Genomic DNA, 18,863 nt, shown 5'->3' on the forward strand with positions numbered 1-18,863 from the left:
TAGAGCAGATTATGCTAAGTGAAGCTAGCCAATCCCTAAAAAACAAATGCCAAATGTCTTCTTTGATATAAGGAGAGTAACTAAGATCAGAGTAGGGACGAAGAGCAGGAGAAGAAGATTAACATTTAACAGGGATGAGAGGTGGGAGGGAAAGGGAGAGAGAAGGGAAATTGCATGGTAATGGAAGGAGACCCTCAGGGTTATACAGTGGAGGGGGTAGAGAGAGAGGAGGGGAGGGGAGGGGAGAGGAGGGGAGGGGGGAGGGTGGAGGATGGGAAAGGCAGCGGAGCACAACAGACACTAGTATGGCAATATGTAAATCAATGGATGTGTAACTGATGTGATTCTGCAATCTGTGTATGGGGTGAAGGTGGGAGTTCATAACCCACTTGAATCAAAGTGTCGAATATGATATGTCAAGAAATTTGTAATGTTTTGAACAACCCACAATAAAAAATTAAAAATAAAAAAAAATCATAAAAAAATATATATATTTAGTGTGCAATTAAAAACGGTTTTTGATAATTGACATTTGATCAATCTCGTATCACAATTAATAGTAAAATTCAAATTCTATCTAATCAGCATAATTTCTTAAGTCATACTAAATTAGGATATGATAAATTAAATTTTAGAGGAATTTTAGGCTTGTAGAAAAATTATATAGAAAGTCGTTTCTCCATATCACCTTCCCATCAACCACAATACAAAAAAAAAGTTTCCCTGTTATTAAGAGCTTCCATTAGTATAGCATATTACAACTGATGAACAATATTGCCACATATATTTTTAGCTAAAGTTCATTTATATTAGGGTTTACTCTTTATATTATGCAATTTTATTATTTTTGATTAATGTATGCTTGTATCAACCATTACAGTAGCCTTCAGAATAGTTTTAATACCCTAAGAATGATCCATGTTCTACCTTTTCATTACTCCTTCTTTACTCATGAATCCTTGGAAATCACTGATTATTTTTCCTGCTTCTGTAATTTTGCCTTTTCCATAATGCTATATATTTGGTATCATGCAATATGTAGAACGTTTAGACTGGTATCTTTCTCTTAGGATATTCATTTAATGTCATTTCATCACTTGATAGCTCATTTCTTTTTTACAATTTAATAATATGTCATTATGTCGATGTAACACATTATTTATCCATTTATTTTTGTATTAGATGTATTATCAAAGGATTTGCTTATATCTTTTGTTTCAAATGGCTATTATTTTATACTTGAAAATTAAATTTTCTTATTTAAGTTTTAACCTTTTTTCTATTTTACAGTTGGGATAGAATTTTTACTTTAGGCAATGCTATGTAAATTTTAAATTTGACATATGTTTAGTCCCTCCTCTTAATATATGCCTAGAGAACTTAGTTAGAAATATTTATTTATTTCATAAATATATATACATATAGATATATTTCAAAACATGTTGTAGACAATAGATATAATTTTATTTGTAAATTTAAGAAAGTTTACTATTTATAAAGCATTTTCACTTAGATTTTTGTGTATGATGATATTTTGCTTTTCATGTACCTTAGGAGGAGAGGAGGTGCCAGAGTGAAGTAGCACATACATAAACTGTACTCTATTTTCAACTTCCAAAATAGTAGCTAACTACTATATTCCCCATCTTTTGTCAAAATCTATCTTTTTTTCTTCTTTAACAAAATTGTTTGTTTTTTAAAACTCATTTTACTTTCTTGCCTTCTGTCTCCTTCTTGTGGAGGACACTCCCTCTGCCTGAACACTGCATCTGTCCTCTAAATTCTCAGAAATTGTAATTTATTAATTGCTAGTCTTGTTTCTATATTTTCCCTTTCCATATCTACACACCATTTCATGAATTAATGGATGACTTTTTATGATTCCTTTGCTGGTTTCTGAAATGCATGGCATGGGTAAGGCATAGAGTGATGTGGCTTGCATTTATATCCTGGCCTAATGAAAATTTAGCTCTAAGGCAATTAAAACATTGTCTAACTTCTAAAGGTTTCAGTTTTCTTTTCTGAGAAAGAGAATAACAGTTGATTGTGTGAATATTAAATATGATAATTCATGTGAATTTCTTAACAAAGTACTAGTTTCACAGTGAATGACTACAAGAGCATTAGCAATTACTATTCTTAAATAAATATTTTTCTTCATTTATGAATATAACAATGATAATGTCTTCCTTCAGGACCTTTTTTCCTTAGTTTTTAGAGACATATCTTTCTCCATAGATTCTATCAAAGACTGTCTCCATGCATCTGAGTGCTCCCTTCTTCACCCACACCAAAAACACACATATGTACACATACATGCAGAACAATATTGTCAACAAACAGCATCTTAGAGAAGTTTCTTTGACACATATTTTTATAAACAATAAATACAATTTTATTTGTCAATTTAAGGAAGTTTCTTCTCTAAGTCTTTTAACAATGTATAAGAATAGTGATTTAATTTTCTTCTTTTTAAATTTTTTCTGCTGCTCCCTAAAATGCATATTTTATTTATTTTCTGAAGTTTTGATTGTTTATGAAAATAAAAGGAAAGTAGCAATAGAGCTTTTCATCATAGATGCCTTTGTTATTTTAAAATATTATAATTTCTTACGATGTATTAGAGCATAAATTCAGCCTTGACAGATGGTTATAACATGATGAGTGAAAAGCATTAGTAATTTAACATATTTAAGCTACCGTGGAAAATTAGCAACTTTGTGAAAATTGAAAAACTCATTTCCTAATGCGATTTGAGCAATGCTGCAAGGATTTTCATTAAATAATATAAAACAAATTAGAGGGATAGAAATAAAACTCAGGGGTAGTAAACAGAATCATATTAAAGGATGATTTTAAGAATGTTTTAACTATTTAATGACAAAAATTTTAACTGCACTCTTCCATGGTAGCAAACCCAAGAAAATCTTTCTTGATTTCTATCTAATTTTTTTTCATGTAGTTATTGCAACTAGAATTTGACCAACATATTCAGAATGATAATTGATATTAAATGAGTTTTTAGAGCTTAAAATAAAAGTAATTATGCAAAGTCTCAGTAGCATAATTGTTCATGTGATGAATCTACAATTTCTCCAGTTTTTCATCCTATATAGTGTTTTTTTCTATATCTAGTTATGAAATGCTGATGTGCTATTCTGGAAGCATATAGAAATGAGTAGCAAATAAATCAAATGCTTAACATCAGAGTGAAAAATGCTTTAAATTTTAGCATGATCATTACTGAAAAAAATCATTTAAGTGTAAAATCTGTTTAATTTAGTCATTGAGTTTTCTCTTGTGACTTAGAAGCAATTTTTCTCTTTCTTTTTTCTTCCTTTTTATGTTTCTCTCTACAGAAAGCTGACCTTGCAGTTGCACCACTGGCTATTACCTACGTTCGAGAGAAGGTCATCGACTTTTCCAAGCCCTTTATGACACTTGGAATAAGTATTTTGTACCGCAAGCCCAATGGTACAAACCCAGGCGTCTTCTCCTTCCTGAATCCTCTCTCCCCTGATATCTGGATGTATATTCTGCTGGCTTACTTGGGTGTCAGTTGTGTGCTCTTTGTCATAGCCAGGTAACATGCTCACTTTTGTGATTTTTTTGGCAATTGTTACCTCCTTTTTCTAACTAATGATTGTCAAAAGTCACAATCTATTTTATTACTCTTTTTTCTTATTTCCTATGGGGTGCTAAATAACAATGAAGTTTTAAGAGTCACATTCACTTATTACAATGTATTCTATTGCCTTTTTGGGCAAAAAGCATGCTGGTTCTGTCAGTAAGCTATAAGTGTGGTAGGTTGTTTTGTTCCTAATTAGAACTGAAAAATCAATCCAAATTAGTAAGGTAAGAGAATAATTTCTTATTTATTTTGAATGAAAAAGATACCATATTTCACTAACTTGAATTCATAATTCAGTCATAAAGAAAAACAAAGTAGTATAATTTTAAGAGACCCTTTCTTTTTATGTGACCAAGGCTGGTTTAAACATTCTAAATATAAAAATAAAAAAAAGAAAAGTTTTTCTACATAAAACTTGTCATTTTTTTTTTACAGAATAAATATGTCACTACAACAAATTGCCTATTGACACTGAAAGATAATATATGTGCCAGATCATAGGATCAGAATTTCAAATGCCTAACTTAAAATATATAAGTTCACATTTTAATGACTTTTAAGATCATGATCTTTGATACAGCTTAATCTTCGTTGATTTTCCTACTTCATTGTTCTTGGAGGTGAAAATTTACAATCATTTTCATTCATGCTTAACTCATTGTCAAATTTGCAATTAATAGATCATTTCAATATCATTTCTTTTTCTTTTTTTTTTTTTTTGATCTTATTTAAGAAGATTCGAATTATGCCTCAGGACTGAAAATTCTATTGTTACACTGAAGACCATATACTCATTATGTTCTTTGAAATTTTATAGTCTATTAAATATCAAAAGAATAGTTTTGAATCAAAACTAAGTTAGAATTCTATGTATAATTTTTCATATTGAAAAAATTCTTGTGATGTATAATTACATATGCTTCTGTGCCCTATAATCAATATTAAATACACAATTGTTATTTTCAATCATATTATACTAATTCTTTCAATAAATAATTTTAAATTCTTTTTATTATTAAGGATGTTTGTCCTTCCATGAACTTATTCTTTTTCTGATAAAGTCATGTATTTTTTCTAACAATAAAAAAAAATTTCTTTCATTCCGTTTAAAAAGGAATGAAATTAATTATCGATGTGGAATTATATTTTGACATATTTTTGGTATATTTATACACAAATATTATATAAGTGTATCTGGTTTTGCATAACTGGTTCAATATTAAAATTTGAATACTTCAGAGAACTATTGTTTGCATTTTCCAGAAAATATGAATTGGAACTATGTAACTTATAGTATTTGAAGCTGTATGGCAGATCCTGTTAAAATTCCATAGAAGTTTAGGCTTCTTTATAAACGTTTTAACTCCAACTCTTTCCATATTGCATGAAAATAAAAAAAAGCCTTCTGATTTTTGAGTACCTTCAGACCAATTATATCATTTTATATTGACCAATACCAACCACTTCCCTTAGTACACAGGTAAAACAGAAAAAAATTTCAATCCTGTTTTCCTAGAAAATGAATTATAATATATATTTCACTAGAGAGAAGCATACAATTAAAAAGGAAATAAGACATCAGGTAGATTATTAGTTATCATTATATTACTACTAGGTTTTAAACCTATTGAAGGTCTATTCTATTACAGTTCAACAATATTAATTCTATGACAAATTAAGAACCAATACTAAGTCTAGAATTCATGTTTCTAAGCTGGATTTAAAAGTACCTAGGTTTAGTGATGACTTTGAAATATTTCCCCTCACCTTTAATTTATAAGTAACACATCTAAGAATACTTAACAAATGCTTTAATCGGATTTAACCAACATTTTCAAAAAAATAAATGGCCTTATTTTTTGTCTTGGTATAGTTTTGTATTATATGGTCTCTTGCAAGCAGTTGTATTATTACTTATAGCATAATGACATAATTGGCATGCTTACTATGACTAGCTAGAACTTATTTAAAAGAAAAGATGAGCTTGGGATATTGCATTCTAGAAATAGAATGCCTTTATCCCAAGTATCCTAACAGAGCTCTTGGCAGGATTAGAAAGAAGCCTTGTCCATGCTGGGCTTGCACTTATTTTTCCCTAAATCTTTCCCCCTCTTCCTTTCTGTTTTTCTTTGACCTAGATATATTTTTATGTAGATGGCAGTTAGTCATATATAAAAGGCTGCTTAGGGCACCCACCCTTTATACTGACAAGAGGTACTTTTCACCTTGCTTCAAATATTTTCTATATTGAACAACAGGTACTATTGATATGGATAGTATTTATAAAAAATTAGTCCATTTACATTTTTATAGATATTAAGAGGGTATTTTAATTACTTATTTACTTTTTAGTATTCTTTTATTCATAGATATCTCCATGACATCCAGGGTTGTCCTGAAATTCTGCATGCAAATCTTGGTCCAGGGTTCTTACTTAATAATGGTCCATACCAGTTATAATAATTTACAGTGCATAAAGAAACATTAAGACGTTAGAGCATGCTAAACCTTTGAAATTTAATGCATATTAAATTGTTATATTTTCTACCAAAATGGTACCTTTGTTCATAATGAATTTATTATGATTTTGTTTGCATACACGTGTACACACACACACACACAAAAAAAAAAACACACTCTATTTTGATGATATGTTGCTCCCTTGTAAGAGTGTTTTCCTTTGAAAATTTTAGAAAATGTAGTTCAGTGGGTTTTTTTGGCAGTTGTTTCCCATGCTGTCGATAGATGTTTCTCTCCCTTTTCATTTACTCTATCCTTTATTTTATTTATTTTTTGGACCATAAGAAAGTAATTTTTGAGTTGTCTTTGGAGAGTCAAAAAAGACAAGGAAGATCAAGCATTGTTCCCCAATAAGCAATAAGCTTCTTCCCCCCAAAGCAATAAGCTTCTATGTTTTGTAGTTTCCAGGTACCTAAATTTCACACGAGTGTAGAGTACTGTGAAACACTTGTGAGAAGCCACCTTCTCAGCGTAGGTTTGTCCCTCTTAATTCTCAAAATAAAGTTGCACCTCTGTTTTTCCATATTCAGTAGAAAACTGCTCTCCTTTAACTTTTTGGCCTCTCAGTCAATGTAAGAAAGAGTTTCTTAATTTAAAACTATCCTGGGAAAACCCGTTATTTTGTTTTATCGTGCTTTTATGATTTTTAAAAATTTTAAATGCCTGGCTAAGAAAGGCCAATGCTTTAATATGAACTTGTACCTTGAAACAGTAGAGTCTTGTGCAGGAAATCAGTGAAACAACATTCACTAGATATTGTTTTGTTTTCTGTATGTGTTTGTATAATGAGAGTGTACAGCTCTTAGAAAGGCAATTATCTTGAGAAATGCAGAGAAATAGATCATTTTTTTTTCTCTACTGGTAAACATGGCCCCTAAATTTGTGTTAGGTTTTAAAGCTGTCCTTTGACTGTGGAGTGTTTGGTGTTCAGGTTCTCCCAGATGCATATTTTTCTATATTATCTTCTCCTGGGGATGATAGAGCATGTGAGGAAGCTGTTGAGAGAGAGAAAGAAGAAAACTAGTATATATTGCATGTCAGTAGTAGCCAGGTTATATTTGAGAACTATTAAAAGATTTTTTCGACTACTTTCTTTTTTTCAATCACTGTGTATTTTTAATGATTGGATATATGGAACAAATAACATGTGCTTCATTTAGCCTCTGTTCCCCACAACCCCACAAATGAGATTATAGGAAGTTTCTCTTAGTCTGAAATTAATATTGTTGCATTTTAAAATTCTAATTTGCCATAAAAAGGAAGAATGTTCTAAATGAACAGAAAATAGACTTTAAAAGACAGAAAGCATTTAGAAAATGGAAATGTATCACTTGGTTTGTTTTGACTATGATGTTAAATTCACCTTCTGCTTTTTCCTCAGATTTCAGGGGAAAAATACTTTGGCTACTTTCAAATTTTTTAAAAGAATGTTCTATTAAATTTTTCTACTACATATTAACAGAATATTGCTCTACAATGACAGCTAATTCCAGGGTAAAATTTACCTTAATTAGCTACACTGCAGAAGTGTGTCTTTCTCTGTAGTCTGCAAATAAGAAACTTTTAAAAAACACCCTATCAGTTGGGCATCTAGACAGAAGACTTTAGTAAGCCATCGTTGCCTTATAAAACTATTCTCTGGAAATCCTAACTTTCTTTTCCTGAAATTTAATGGTTGCATGTAATAAAAGAATAGAACCACTGTAGAGTTTTTCTGAGGACACAAATGCTACTTGGTATTATTTTGATTTTTTTCCCCCATGATTTATAGATGTGAGAGAAGTGTCATCGATATTACATGAAAATGTATGGACAAAACTTTGGTAATTTATGATTTTATTTTTTCCTATTAAGTAAAATAATGCACTCTATCCAAATAATTAATGAGTAGGAGATACAGTATCATCAACCAATGCAACTTCATTCATTAGAGCATGTCACAACACCGTAATTGCTATAATTTTTTTTACATTCCATTACATAATTACATCATTCAGGTTGAATTGTTTTCTTATCAATCCTGTTGAGTCCATAGATATATATGTGTGTGTATATATATACACACATATATGTATATATACACATAAGAGAAAAGAAAGATTGTTTTTTTAGAAAAAATATGAATCTATCAAATAGTAATAAGAATGCCCATATATTTGGATATTATTTAGAACATAAATAGAATTGATAAAACAAATTATAAAATAAATTATTACATTGATTTTTTAAATATCTATAATTTAAATATTCCTAGTTAACCCTTGCATAATAAGGTACACCCTAACATGGTAAGGTGATTTCTGTTGCAAATTTGTTAATTTGACACCTATTTTTGAAATTTTATTTGGAAGTCCCCAAATTAACCTTACATTTTTTATAATAAAAGCATTATTAATGAAGTCATATTGTACATATGCCTTTTAAACTATAGTGATTATTTCTATTTCACTCAATGTGCATTTAATTGAAAACAACTTTTAGTGCAAGTACCTTGTAACTTACAGTAAAGGTGATTTTCGCCCCCAGGGTAGATATAATGGTTTCCTGCTATTTTTTGTGAAAATGTATGATCCTAAATTATTTCAAAACATTTTACATCCTATGTACTCCTGTTTCTTACTATATCTGAGATGATAAAATGAGGTTAATGAATTTAAAATAGATTTTCCTATTATATTAACAGACTTAATATTTGAAGCAAAGGTGAAATTGTAGGGTTTTCAATGTTACTGGCATGATAAACATTATAAACAGAATAGGGCTACAACTGTCATCTAAGTTGGTTCAGAATATGCACCTGAATATTATTTTAGCGTAATAAAATTAGGTAAGTGTTTCCCTACTTCCCTTACTATTAATGGTAATGACAATGGAGGGTGTTGGGGGGTATATTTCAACATAAGTTTAGTAATTCACTAGACTGAAGATATGTTTTGGAAACTTGTACACTATCGTAATTTTACAAAAAACAAAAATTTGAAATTTTACTTGTATATGGAGATGTAAAAATAATATTCCCACTTGAAAATATATGTTAATTGTAAAATATTCAAATTACTATTTTAATTATTATTTAGGACTTCTACTTTTTAAAAATTAGACACATACTACAAATAATGTTTTAAATCTACCTATCAAATATTTTAAGTTATTTATTTTGATGATTGTTAATTTGGATATTTTAGTTTAAATAAAATTACTGAATGATTTCCAAACATACTTCAGTTTTTATATGTAGTGAAATGCATATGTAGTGTACACATATAATTTCAAAATATTTTATTAATTTGTTTAATAAAAGAGTATCTATATTTTCCAAAACCATTTCCAATATTTTATTAATTATTAAATTTTGTGAAATTGCTTATAAAATAAATTTTATAGTTAAATTTTTATTAGTAAAAAAGCCCTTTGTGCCTTGCATGTTATGGTTGCTCAAGTTTGCTATTTTTGATATAGTCCCGCTAACTGCATATTAGTTAAATCTGCATATTAATTAATTTAAATGTCCAAGTGATGCTTAAAAATGAAATGTTACCTTTCCAATGCTAGCTTCAAGTTCTTACTGATAACATCACTTACTTTTTGAGTGTCCATTTTTTTAAAAAGGCACAGTTTGTTTCATTTTTCAGTATTAGATACCACATGACCACCTGACTGATCTGCAGAAAGTCTGCCTTGAGCCTTTTAATTCTGGACTTACTGCTTTTATAATCCTTAGCAAGTGCATTGCAAGCTAACCACTTGCTTCTGATCTGTAAGTCTAAGAAAGAATTTTTTAAATGTAAATTATGCTCATGTTTATTTAAAGTAATTCTTTTTTAATGTTTGGTACTTACTTGGAAAAACGAACTTGGTGAAAAATAAATTAATAGGGCATTGATAGGACAAATCTATGTTTTCTTTTGCAACATTGATATGTGAGCCATTTTCCTTAGTATTCTCAATTTAAAGCCACTCAATTTAATTTGATTAGGTAAATGGATGTTTTAGAAAAAAACTGTTACTGATATTCATGCAATGGGATGATGTAAAAGCCTTTGTATAATTTAAAAAGTGGATTCTAGTTTGAGAGTAGAATTACACTTTTCTTTTACTTTGACATATAAAATTACTTGAATTTTAGAGCAATCAATAATATTACATTAAAAAAGAGCTAAAATTATCACTAGATGATTACAATAAAGATTTTTTAAATCCCGTAACACTGAAAAGCAATTTTGGATAAACTAAATACATAATTTAACTAATTTTTCAGTGCCCCATTGAATCAATTTTACTTTAAATGTGTTTTTAAGGATAGCAATCAGCTTATTGATAAAGCTTATTTTCTCTTACAAATGTAAATTTGAAATAAGTCAGCAGGAAGTCCTAGGTTTTGAAGATGTTCATTATTTTATTTTTTTAGTTGTTTATTCACAATTTAAATTTGTTTTCATTAATAAATCATAAGTCAATGGAAACAATCATTGTTACCATTTCATTAAGCCCTTTCAATCCATTTAGATCTATAAATAATATGTTCAATAGCATATTATTACAATGTTCCTGTGAAATAATCCACTGATTAAGATCTGGTTACTTTATGTTGCTAAATCTAACAATTAATGTGAAAATTAATTAATGAATTATTTATGAAATTGGCTTAAAACTGAATTTTCTGTATTGTTCAGTGATATGAGGGTAATTGTTTAATAATTATCTGTGGAAGTAAAGATGCTTTGGTTTGTAGTGTTTGCCATTAATAATGGTTAAGTATTCCCACTATGGCCAATATCAAGTTACCAATGCAGTGTCACTGAATGCAGAATTGGGGAAATAGGTGCAAAATTGGCTCTCATAATGAGTTATGAGGAGACTTTAGGGTATCATTAATGTGGTTATGCAATGCATTCACATGAATGGAAATGTGAATAAACAGTAGTCCAGGGGCAATCAGTTTACATACAGTATGCAGTATGTGTGAGAAGACTATTTAGAAGACAATGGCAAGGTCATGAAAAACGTTTAAAACAAAGTTTAAAAGTTGGGTTTTTATTGAGATATTTAGAACTTTTGAAGTAAATAAATGTCAATTTTCCCTCTTGCTCATAAAAAATAATGTAATATGTAAACAATTAATCACAACATTTTAAGTTAACTGCATATGCAAATATCCATGGAGGATTGGGGATGTGATTCTAGCATTTGCTTGGCATGGCTGTGGGTTCAATCTCTAGCACCACAAAAACAAAATATAGAAAAAAGGAAATAATACATCAGGACTACTTTATATGATGAAATCATGGAATGAATCATTGTAGATATTAAAAGTTTCTGAATTATTGAGCTTTTACCACTATGGTAGAGAACTTTAACTCCTTGCATGGAATTTTTATATCAAGATAGTCTCTGTTCCATATAATTTTCAATCAAAATCCTAAAATGAATAAATTTTTCTAAGATATTTTGTAGCAATATTAACAATATTATAAACATTGATTTTTTTCCTTTAAAAGTAATGAATCTGTTTTTGTAGAAATAGGCAACTTGTGGATAATAAAAATGCATGGCCAACAATTACTTAAATGAATAGGTATATTTTTTCTCATTGTATTAAATTATGTAGGGCAAGATTAAACAATTGTGAAGCATAATATGAAAGAATATGAGGACTGTGGGATGTAGTTCAATGGTAGCATGCACAAGACCCTGGGATCCATCCCTAGTTCAGGAAGGAAGACAGAGAAAAGGAATCTGGAATCTTTTGTCTACCTGCTACACTACTATTTGCATGAGGTTTTCAGCCTCAGGGTTGCAAGATGATCATTGCCATAACAGATGTCCTATATGTATCTCAGGGCAGGAAGGAGGGAGAAAGGAGAAGAATAAAACATAGGAGTCATTGCCTTTATATTTAGAAGAAAAATTCTTCTTCTCTCTATATCTCGTAATCTAGAATCATTTTGCCTGGTTAACACTAGCTGCAAAAGAGTTTGGACAACACTTTTCTTCATCAAGGTGTATTGTAACCCCAATTCTGCAAGGTTAGAAAATTGATCCTACTGGGTATGTAATTGGCAATGACTGCTACAGGAAGTCATTAAATTGTGAAGTAAGGTTTTACCAACATGTAATGATTTCAAATTTTTAATTTAAAATGTCCATTTTTGAAGTGTTCTCCTTTTTGACATCTATTGTTAGAAAGCCTGCCTCTAAACAGTCTGGTTATTTTTTCCTTGTTTGTTATTTTAAACCATCCTTCTTTAAAAATAAGTTTATGAAATTTGTTTTAAAAGTTATGGAAATAAATGCAAATATTTTATATTTTATATTTTCTTCTGGTCCTGGGTTGTATTCTTAGGAATTTTTTTTCTAATATCTGAGGGGGAAAAATCCATAATTAAATAAGGTCAGGAAAACTAGGTGTTAGATTCTTCCATTGGGATTCACTATTAACAAATAAAAGACTAAAAGGTTTTGCAATAGAGAAATTGATTAGGTTGATTTAACTCAACATTTCCCCAACATTTTGGCTATGAAAAATCTATTATCTTTTATTATAGATTCTTTATTAATATCCAGTCAATTAATCTTCTGCCAAATCAAGTGTGTAAAGGATTGCTCTAACATGAGTTCATTTCAATTTTTTATCTCCATCATACACATATGATGTAGATTAAATAATGTATAATAAGACTAATTATCATCCTTGCACATGATACCTCATGGAATTGCTATAAATGCTCATTTTGCGGATGTACATGGAAACATGAGACCCTATCACATTTATTTATTTATTTATTAGATTTTAATAATATTGGTAAGTAGCCAAATTGCAAAATACCCTAGAACACAGGAGTACAAAAAAATGACAATTTATGACTTAGTGATTTTATTGTTAACCAACAAAGTGTTTTTTTTTTTTGAGAGAGAGAGTTTTTAATATTTATTTTTAGTTTTCAATGGACACAACATCTTTTATTTTTATTTTATTTTTATGTGGTGCTGAGGATTGAACCCGGGTCCCGCCCATGCTAGGGGAGCCTCTACCATTGAGCCACAATCCCAGCCCCACCAACAAAGTTTTATATAAGATTATTAGGCAATGTCTTAAATTATAATAATTTCAATTCTAAGAATGAGTATAATTTAAATTTAATTATGGGATTTCATTTTAAAATCTGTGGTTTTAGGACTATGAGTTATTACTTATTTAGAGCTTGACTTGAAAATCAAGTTTTGTTATTAAATTATTAGAAAGATACTCGTTTGAGAAAACATTTTCCTATATGCTTTAAAACTTATAAGATAATTAGAAATGTAGGGGGTAAAAAAACATGCAAAACATGCAAAAAGCTTTCTATTTTATACTGGAAAGTTATGATTTAGTTTTAAATAAATCTCGATTTCATTAATATTATTGTGTTTTTCAAAAGGAAATTTTTATAAAGTAGTAGATAATTTACTTTGTATTTATTGTAAAAAAGGAATTATATATTTAGGATTTACAAATGATCAGTTCTTGTGATAGGTGAGTTATGAAGGTTTTAATTTGAGTCACAATTTTGAAGCTACATATTTTTATGAGGTTGTAATCTTTTCTGTTAAGAGTCTATTTGCCCAGTTTATGATGTACGCTGTATTAATAAGGCTGAAAGGAGGTCACCGTGTTCTGAATCTCATTAGCATATTAGACAACACCAATGGTTAGCTGTTAATGTTTTATTTCTATTGGAATATAAGAAACATAAGTACAAAAAGCATAGGAAAAGTAGTGAATTCAGCATGTATGTGAGCCTAGAATGTCAACTTGATATTAAAATGACCTGTTTAAGGACAACCAGCAATTTATATATGCATATTCCCAGTTTGCTGCTCATCTCATGTAGATTGGACAGGTAGCAATTTAGAATGGCTCATCTTAAAACGAATACAATTAACACAGGTTTATATGGTTCATCCTGGAAGGCATTCATTCATTTTAATCTTTTGTTTGCAACCTCCTGGCTCCTTTTATATACTTTCAGTTATAGTTAATGGAAAGTGTTATAGCTTAGGTCTTAGCCTAATTCTAATATGTTCGTAAATAAAAGCTTCACATTTGGAAGATGCTTCTCAAATTTATACCAAATGTTGTTTATTTGATTCCTAAAACCACAGATAACCTCTTATTTATGTGAGTTGTGATCATAAAATATTATATATCCAAGATATTAAGTGTATTATCATAATTTATGATTATATAACAATTGAGTACTAAATATTAATATTCCAGGTTTTATTTAATTATTTTTATCATCTGAAAATTATTAATCATCTATTTATCATATATTATCTATTTAGCATCAAGTTATTTCTATCCATCTCTTCAGCATTATACCTGACATTTATTCTTTATCTCTATCACTCATAATTTTTTGCATATATTTACCTAAGAACAACTGCGAGGATCTATTGCTAAGCTATTTCAGATTCTAAAAGATATATTTTTTTATTTCTTAAATTTGATTAAGTTGAGAAATATTACATGAGACAATAACAGTTTTGTGAATGGATATTCTGAGTTATAAAAATGATCTTTACTACAAATCACAGTAATTAAAAATGACCATTTGAGTTTTTCAACACAAATTTTAAAACAATCAGAAATATTATTGTACAACAAAATAAAAATAAGCATTTCAAAAATATAGTTTGTTGAGGGAAGTTGCAATTTTTTCTTTCATATTTTGAGTAGGATTTTTTTAAAAAAACTTTTGTTTAAAAATATTTATTACAAATTATTTTGCTTATTAAATTTTAATTCAAAGCAAGATCTTATTATGAATGTGTACTTCTTTAAATATCTCAGAATAAAGATTTTCAATTCCAAAGATTTAAAATCATTCACTTCTAAATGTTTGAGTACCTGTTCTGATCAAGATATCTAGGAAATGAAAATCTAATGTGTGGATTGGAAGATTTTTAAATTTAATATTGAAAAGGACAAATGTACATGAGAAGGCAGAGATATCAATAAAACAGTCCATCAGGAGACAAAACTGTAAAAGGCATAAAAGGTGGTTCAGCATTCCAAAAGGGAATAAAATGTACACAGTGGGCTCAATAATAAGTCAGAAAAATGGCAGACATTTCCATATTGAGCATTGTCTACAGAGGATGTTGTTCTATTGATATACTTGTTTATAATGTATCTAAAAACCATATGCTCACTATAACAATCAACAGTTTATTTGTAGTTTTTGACTCAATTACTTAGTATTTATCTACTTGATATTTGACTTACTAGTCTAATAAATATTAACCTACACTTGAAAGTGGTAGCCTAGAAAATGATGATTTTCATTTGATTGTTATTTTTCTTCATTTATTATTTTAAAAACCAAGCATTTGTTTAACAGTTATCCAGTTACAGATAAAGGCACAAAGCATTATTAACAAAACATAACATGACTACTACCTTGAATAGTCTGTAAGATAATGCAGTGATTTGCAATATAAAAGCAAATAAGTGTAGCAACTATATAAAAGCATTAAGGAATATAATCAGACATGCAGTGTTTAAAAGACATATTGAGACAGAAATCTGCTACTTCATAATGTAACATCTTAAGTTCTGGCAAAACTCTCAATTAGGCAAATTATATTAGTGAAATGACAGGAATGGTCTAGAAATGCCATTTAAATGCATCATAACATTTAGGAAAACTGAATTACATGTTTAAGAAACTAAAATTTGGGGGTTGGGGTTGTGGCTTAGCGGTAAAGCGCTCACCTAGCCCGGGGTTCAATCTTCAGCACCACATAAACCATAAACAAATAAAATAAAGATATTTAAAAAATTTTAAAATAAAGAAAAGAAACTAAAATTTTGTATAACATCTTAAATAAAATAACATTATGTGAAGTTCCAGGTACCTGCTTTATTTTTTAAAAAAATATCTAACATATAATCAATGGAGGCTCATGCAATAACTAAAGAAATAAAGCAAAGTCTAAAGAAATGAAACAATCTGGTCCAGATCTCTATTCAGTTGTAGTAGTAACTAGAGTACTAACTGCACTCGAGGCAACACATAGAGCATGAAGGCAAGGTTGTGCCATCTGTTAGGAGAACTAGACATTCACCTTTACAAGCTAAGTTTAGTTTAAACTCTTTAACATGGAGGATTTGAAACCCATAGCTAACAACATGTTTCATAACTTCTTGAAGAAATCTCTCTCTTGATAATATTTAATTGTATTTTACATATTAGATCATTGAGTTTTTTTAATATTTATTTTTTAGTTGTAATTGGACACAATAACCTTTGTTTTATTTTTTTATGTGGTCCTGAGGATGGAACCCAGGGCCTCAAACGTGCTAGGCGAATGTTTTACCCGAGCCACTACCCTGGCCCCGATCATTGATATATTTGATATATTTCTCTTCCCCATCCCCTTGAAGTTCTTGGAATGTTTTTAATATTTTTAAAGAATCTTTAATATATGACAGTAGCATAAACTTACTATTCCCTCAGCTGTACAGTGTTCCCCAAGAGGCTACACTTTAGTTTTCCCCTTAGTCCCTCATTTATTTTTTAAACCAGTAAATAGATTCTAATGTAATGTTTTCTTTCATTTCTCTCAAGGTCATTTGAATTTCCTTTTTTCCCATTCCCCTTTCTTCTTCCCTGTTCATCTGGTTAGTGTGGAGTACACATTATTGTATTTCTTCATTCCTTCAATTCGATTCTTTGTGACTCTTATTTATTGGCTCCTTTTTCTTAGTTCTTTATTCTTTTGACCAAACATATTGTTTGGTATGTATTTAATTAGGAATCTTCTGAAAATTTCATTTGTTATATTGCCTTTTATTGTTTAAAATATACATTAAAAGATGAAGATTGGCTACATCATTAAAAAATCTTTGTGCTATTTTATGTGCAGTTGCCTTATGTACTAATATTTATTAAATTTGCTCATTATTGTCCTTCATGTAGTTTTGAGAATATGTGAATGTCCTTTTCTAAACAAATTTGAATGAAGTAAGATTTTTCCCCAGTTTACCTATCCTGATTATTCTCTCTTTTCAGCAAAAAATGAGTATATGTAATGTGAATATTCTTACCTTAAACATTATAATTTTATGAAAATTTTAGGAACTATAACTCAGTGTTATCATAGAAGATGAAAGAGGATGGAGAAAGAGAGTAGAGGCAATAAGATTTAAGATAAATAATGAATAATTTTATGTAATAGTGTTCATTAATTTATTAAATTTGCTATGTTTAATTAACAAATTTGCAGTACATAATGTCTAAACCATGAGTTCATACATTCAAGGAATAGTATTTCTATGAATTGACAGATCTAAATGATGAGTAGAAATGTAAACTGTTCATACAAAGTAGCAGATACACACAAATTAAAGCAAAAGAAATAAAACAAACGTTTTGATGAGAGCATTATAAATTTCTTTTGAAATAACAAAGTAATTTTACACAACTCTCTTATTTTATACATAAGAAAATTAAGGGCATCAAGTGGTTGAAAGACTTCCTGAAAGTCACATAGTCAAAAGTTTGGCAGGACTAGATATCAGTCTCCCAAATATAGAATAGGAATGAGTATTTTCTCAAAAAACAATATGTAATGTTTAAAATTATTAATAAAACAAAATCTCAAAGTAAAAAAGTAAAAAAGATTATTAAAAACCTTTATTAAATAGAGAGAAGTTTTTATCTGAGGGATAAAGCATCATCAGTAAAAATTTGATTAAATTATTGGATCTGATATTAATGTAGAAGAGATTTTGATTTAAAATATTTTGACAAATTCTATTGAAATATCTCAACTTATGAGACAACTCTGAGAAACATGATTATTTTGATAATGTCTTGGAAATCTCTACAAAGTGGTACAAAAATGAAAAATTTAAATCCCTTTAATACATACTAAGAGGGGTTTGGAGTTTAGTGGAAAATTTTGGACATTTAAGAAAGAAAAGTATCATTTTTATGATGATCATTTGGGATTTAGAACGAGTATCTATTGCTTGAAGTTGGAGCAGTCTATTTATTTAACGAAGCAGATAGTCAATCTTGAGAAGAAAAAAAATATTTTGAGAAATTAAAGAACTGATAGCTCAGAGAAATGAAGAGACACAGATGGGCTTCTTGGCCTTCTTTCATGAACACATTTTCAATTTTATTGGCTAGGACATAAAGCTCTCTAAAAATAAATTAAAAATGCAAAATAAAAATGCATCTTTTAGAAATATATAAATGTTTATTGTCCTTTCAAATAAATAAATAGTGTTTATATGGGTGTATATGCATAAAAACAGACATACTTATCTATGTGTTCATATATATATACATATATATGTAATATGCATACACATAAAAGAACACCATATATATAGTGTATATATATATATATATATATATATATATATATATACACACACACACACATATATATACAGATATTTATTCTCAATGACCAGGAGTCAAATCCATTTTTAATTGCTAAGAAATATTACAAATATAAAATTCATGTTAATATATAAACCTAATATAAAAAAGCAATGATAGAAATAAAAATATAATTGGAGATGATTGCAGTTTTGAAAACACATAAATTGATATAAATGATATAATGTATAAAATTCATTATTTAATAATTATTTTAAATAATTCTAAAAATATTACATGCAATAATAGAACTTTAGCATTAAAAAGAGTCA

The 18,863-nt window shown here is 28.9% G+C and overlaps 1 protein-coding gene across 3 annotated transcripts in view; it reads left to right on the plus strand.

Moving 5' to 3' along the window:
- The window catches only part of Grik2 (glutamate ionotropic receptor kainate type subunit 2), a 664,662-nt gene that overhangs the window by 472,102 nt on the left and 173,697 nt on the right, over positions 1 to 18,863 (plus strand). For all 3 annotated transcript variants that reach the window (XM_015499657.2, XM_015499664.2, XM_015499670.2), the window contains one exon: positions 3,360 to 3,583. In XM_015499657.2, the coding sequence (XP_015355143.1) occupies positions 3,360 to 3,583 (224 nt within the window). The remainder of the gene's footprint in view (positions 1 to 3,359; positions 3,584 to 18,863) is intronic.

Source organism: Marmota marmota, unplaced genomic scaffold (assembly GCF_001458135.2).
Source record: "Marmota marmota marmota unplaced genomic scaffold, marMar, whole genome shotgun sequence".
NCBI classification, from domain to species: domain Eukaryota; kingdom Metazoa; phylum Chordata; class Mammalia; order Rodentia; family Sciuridae; genus Marmota; species Marmota marmota.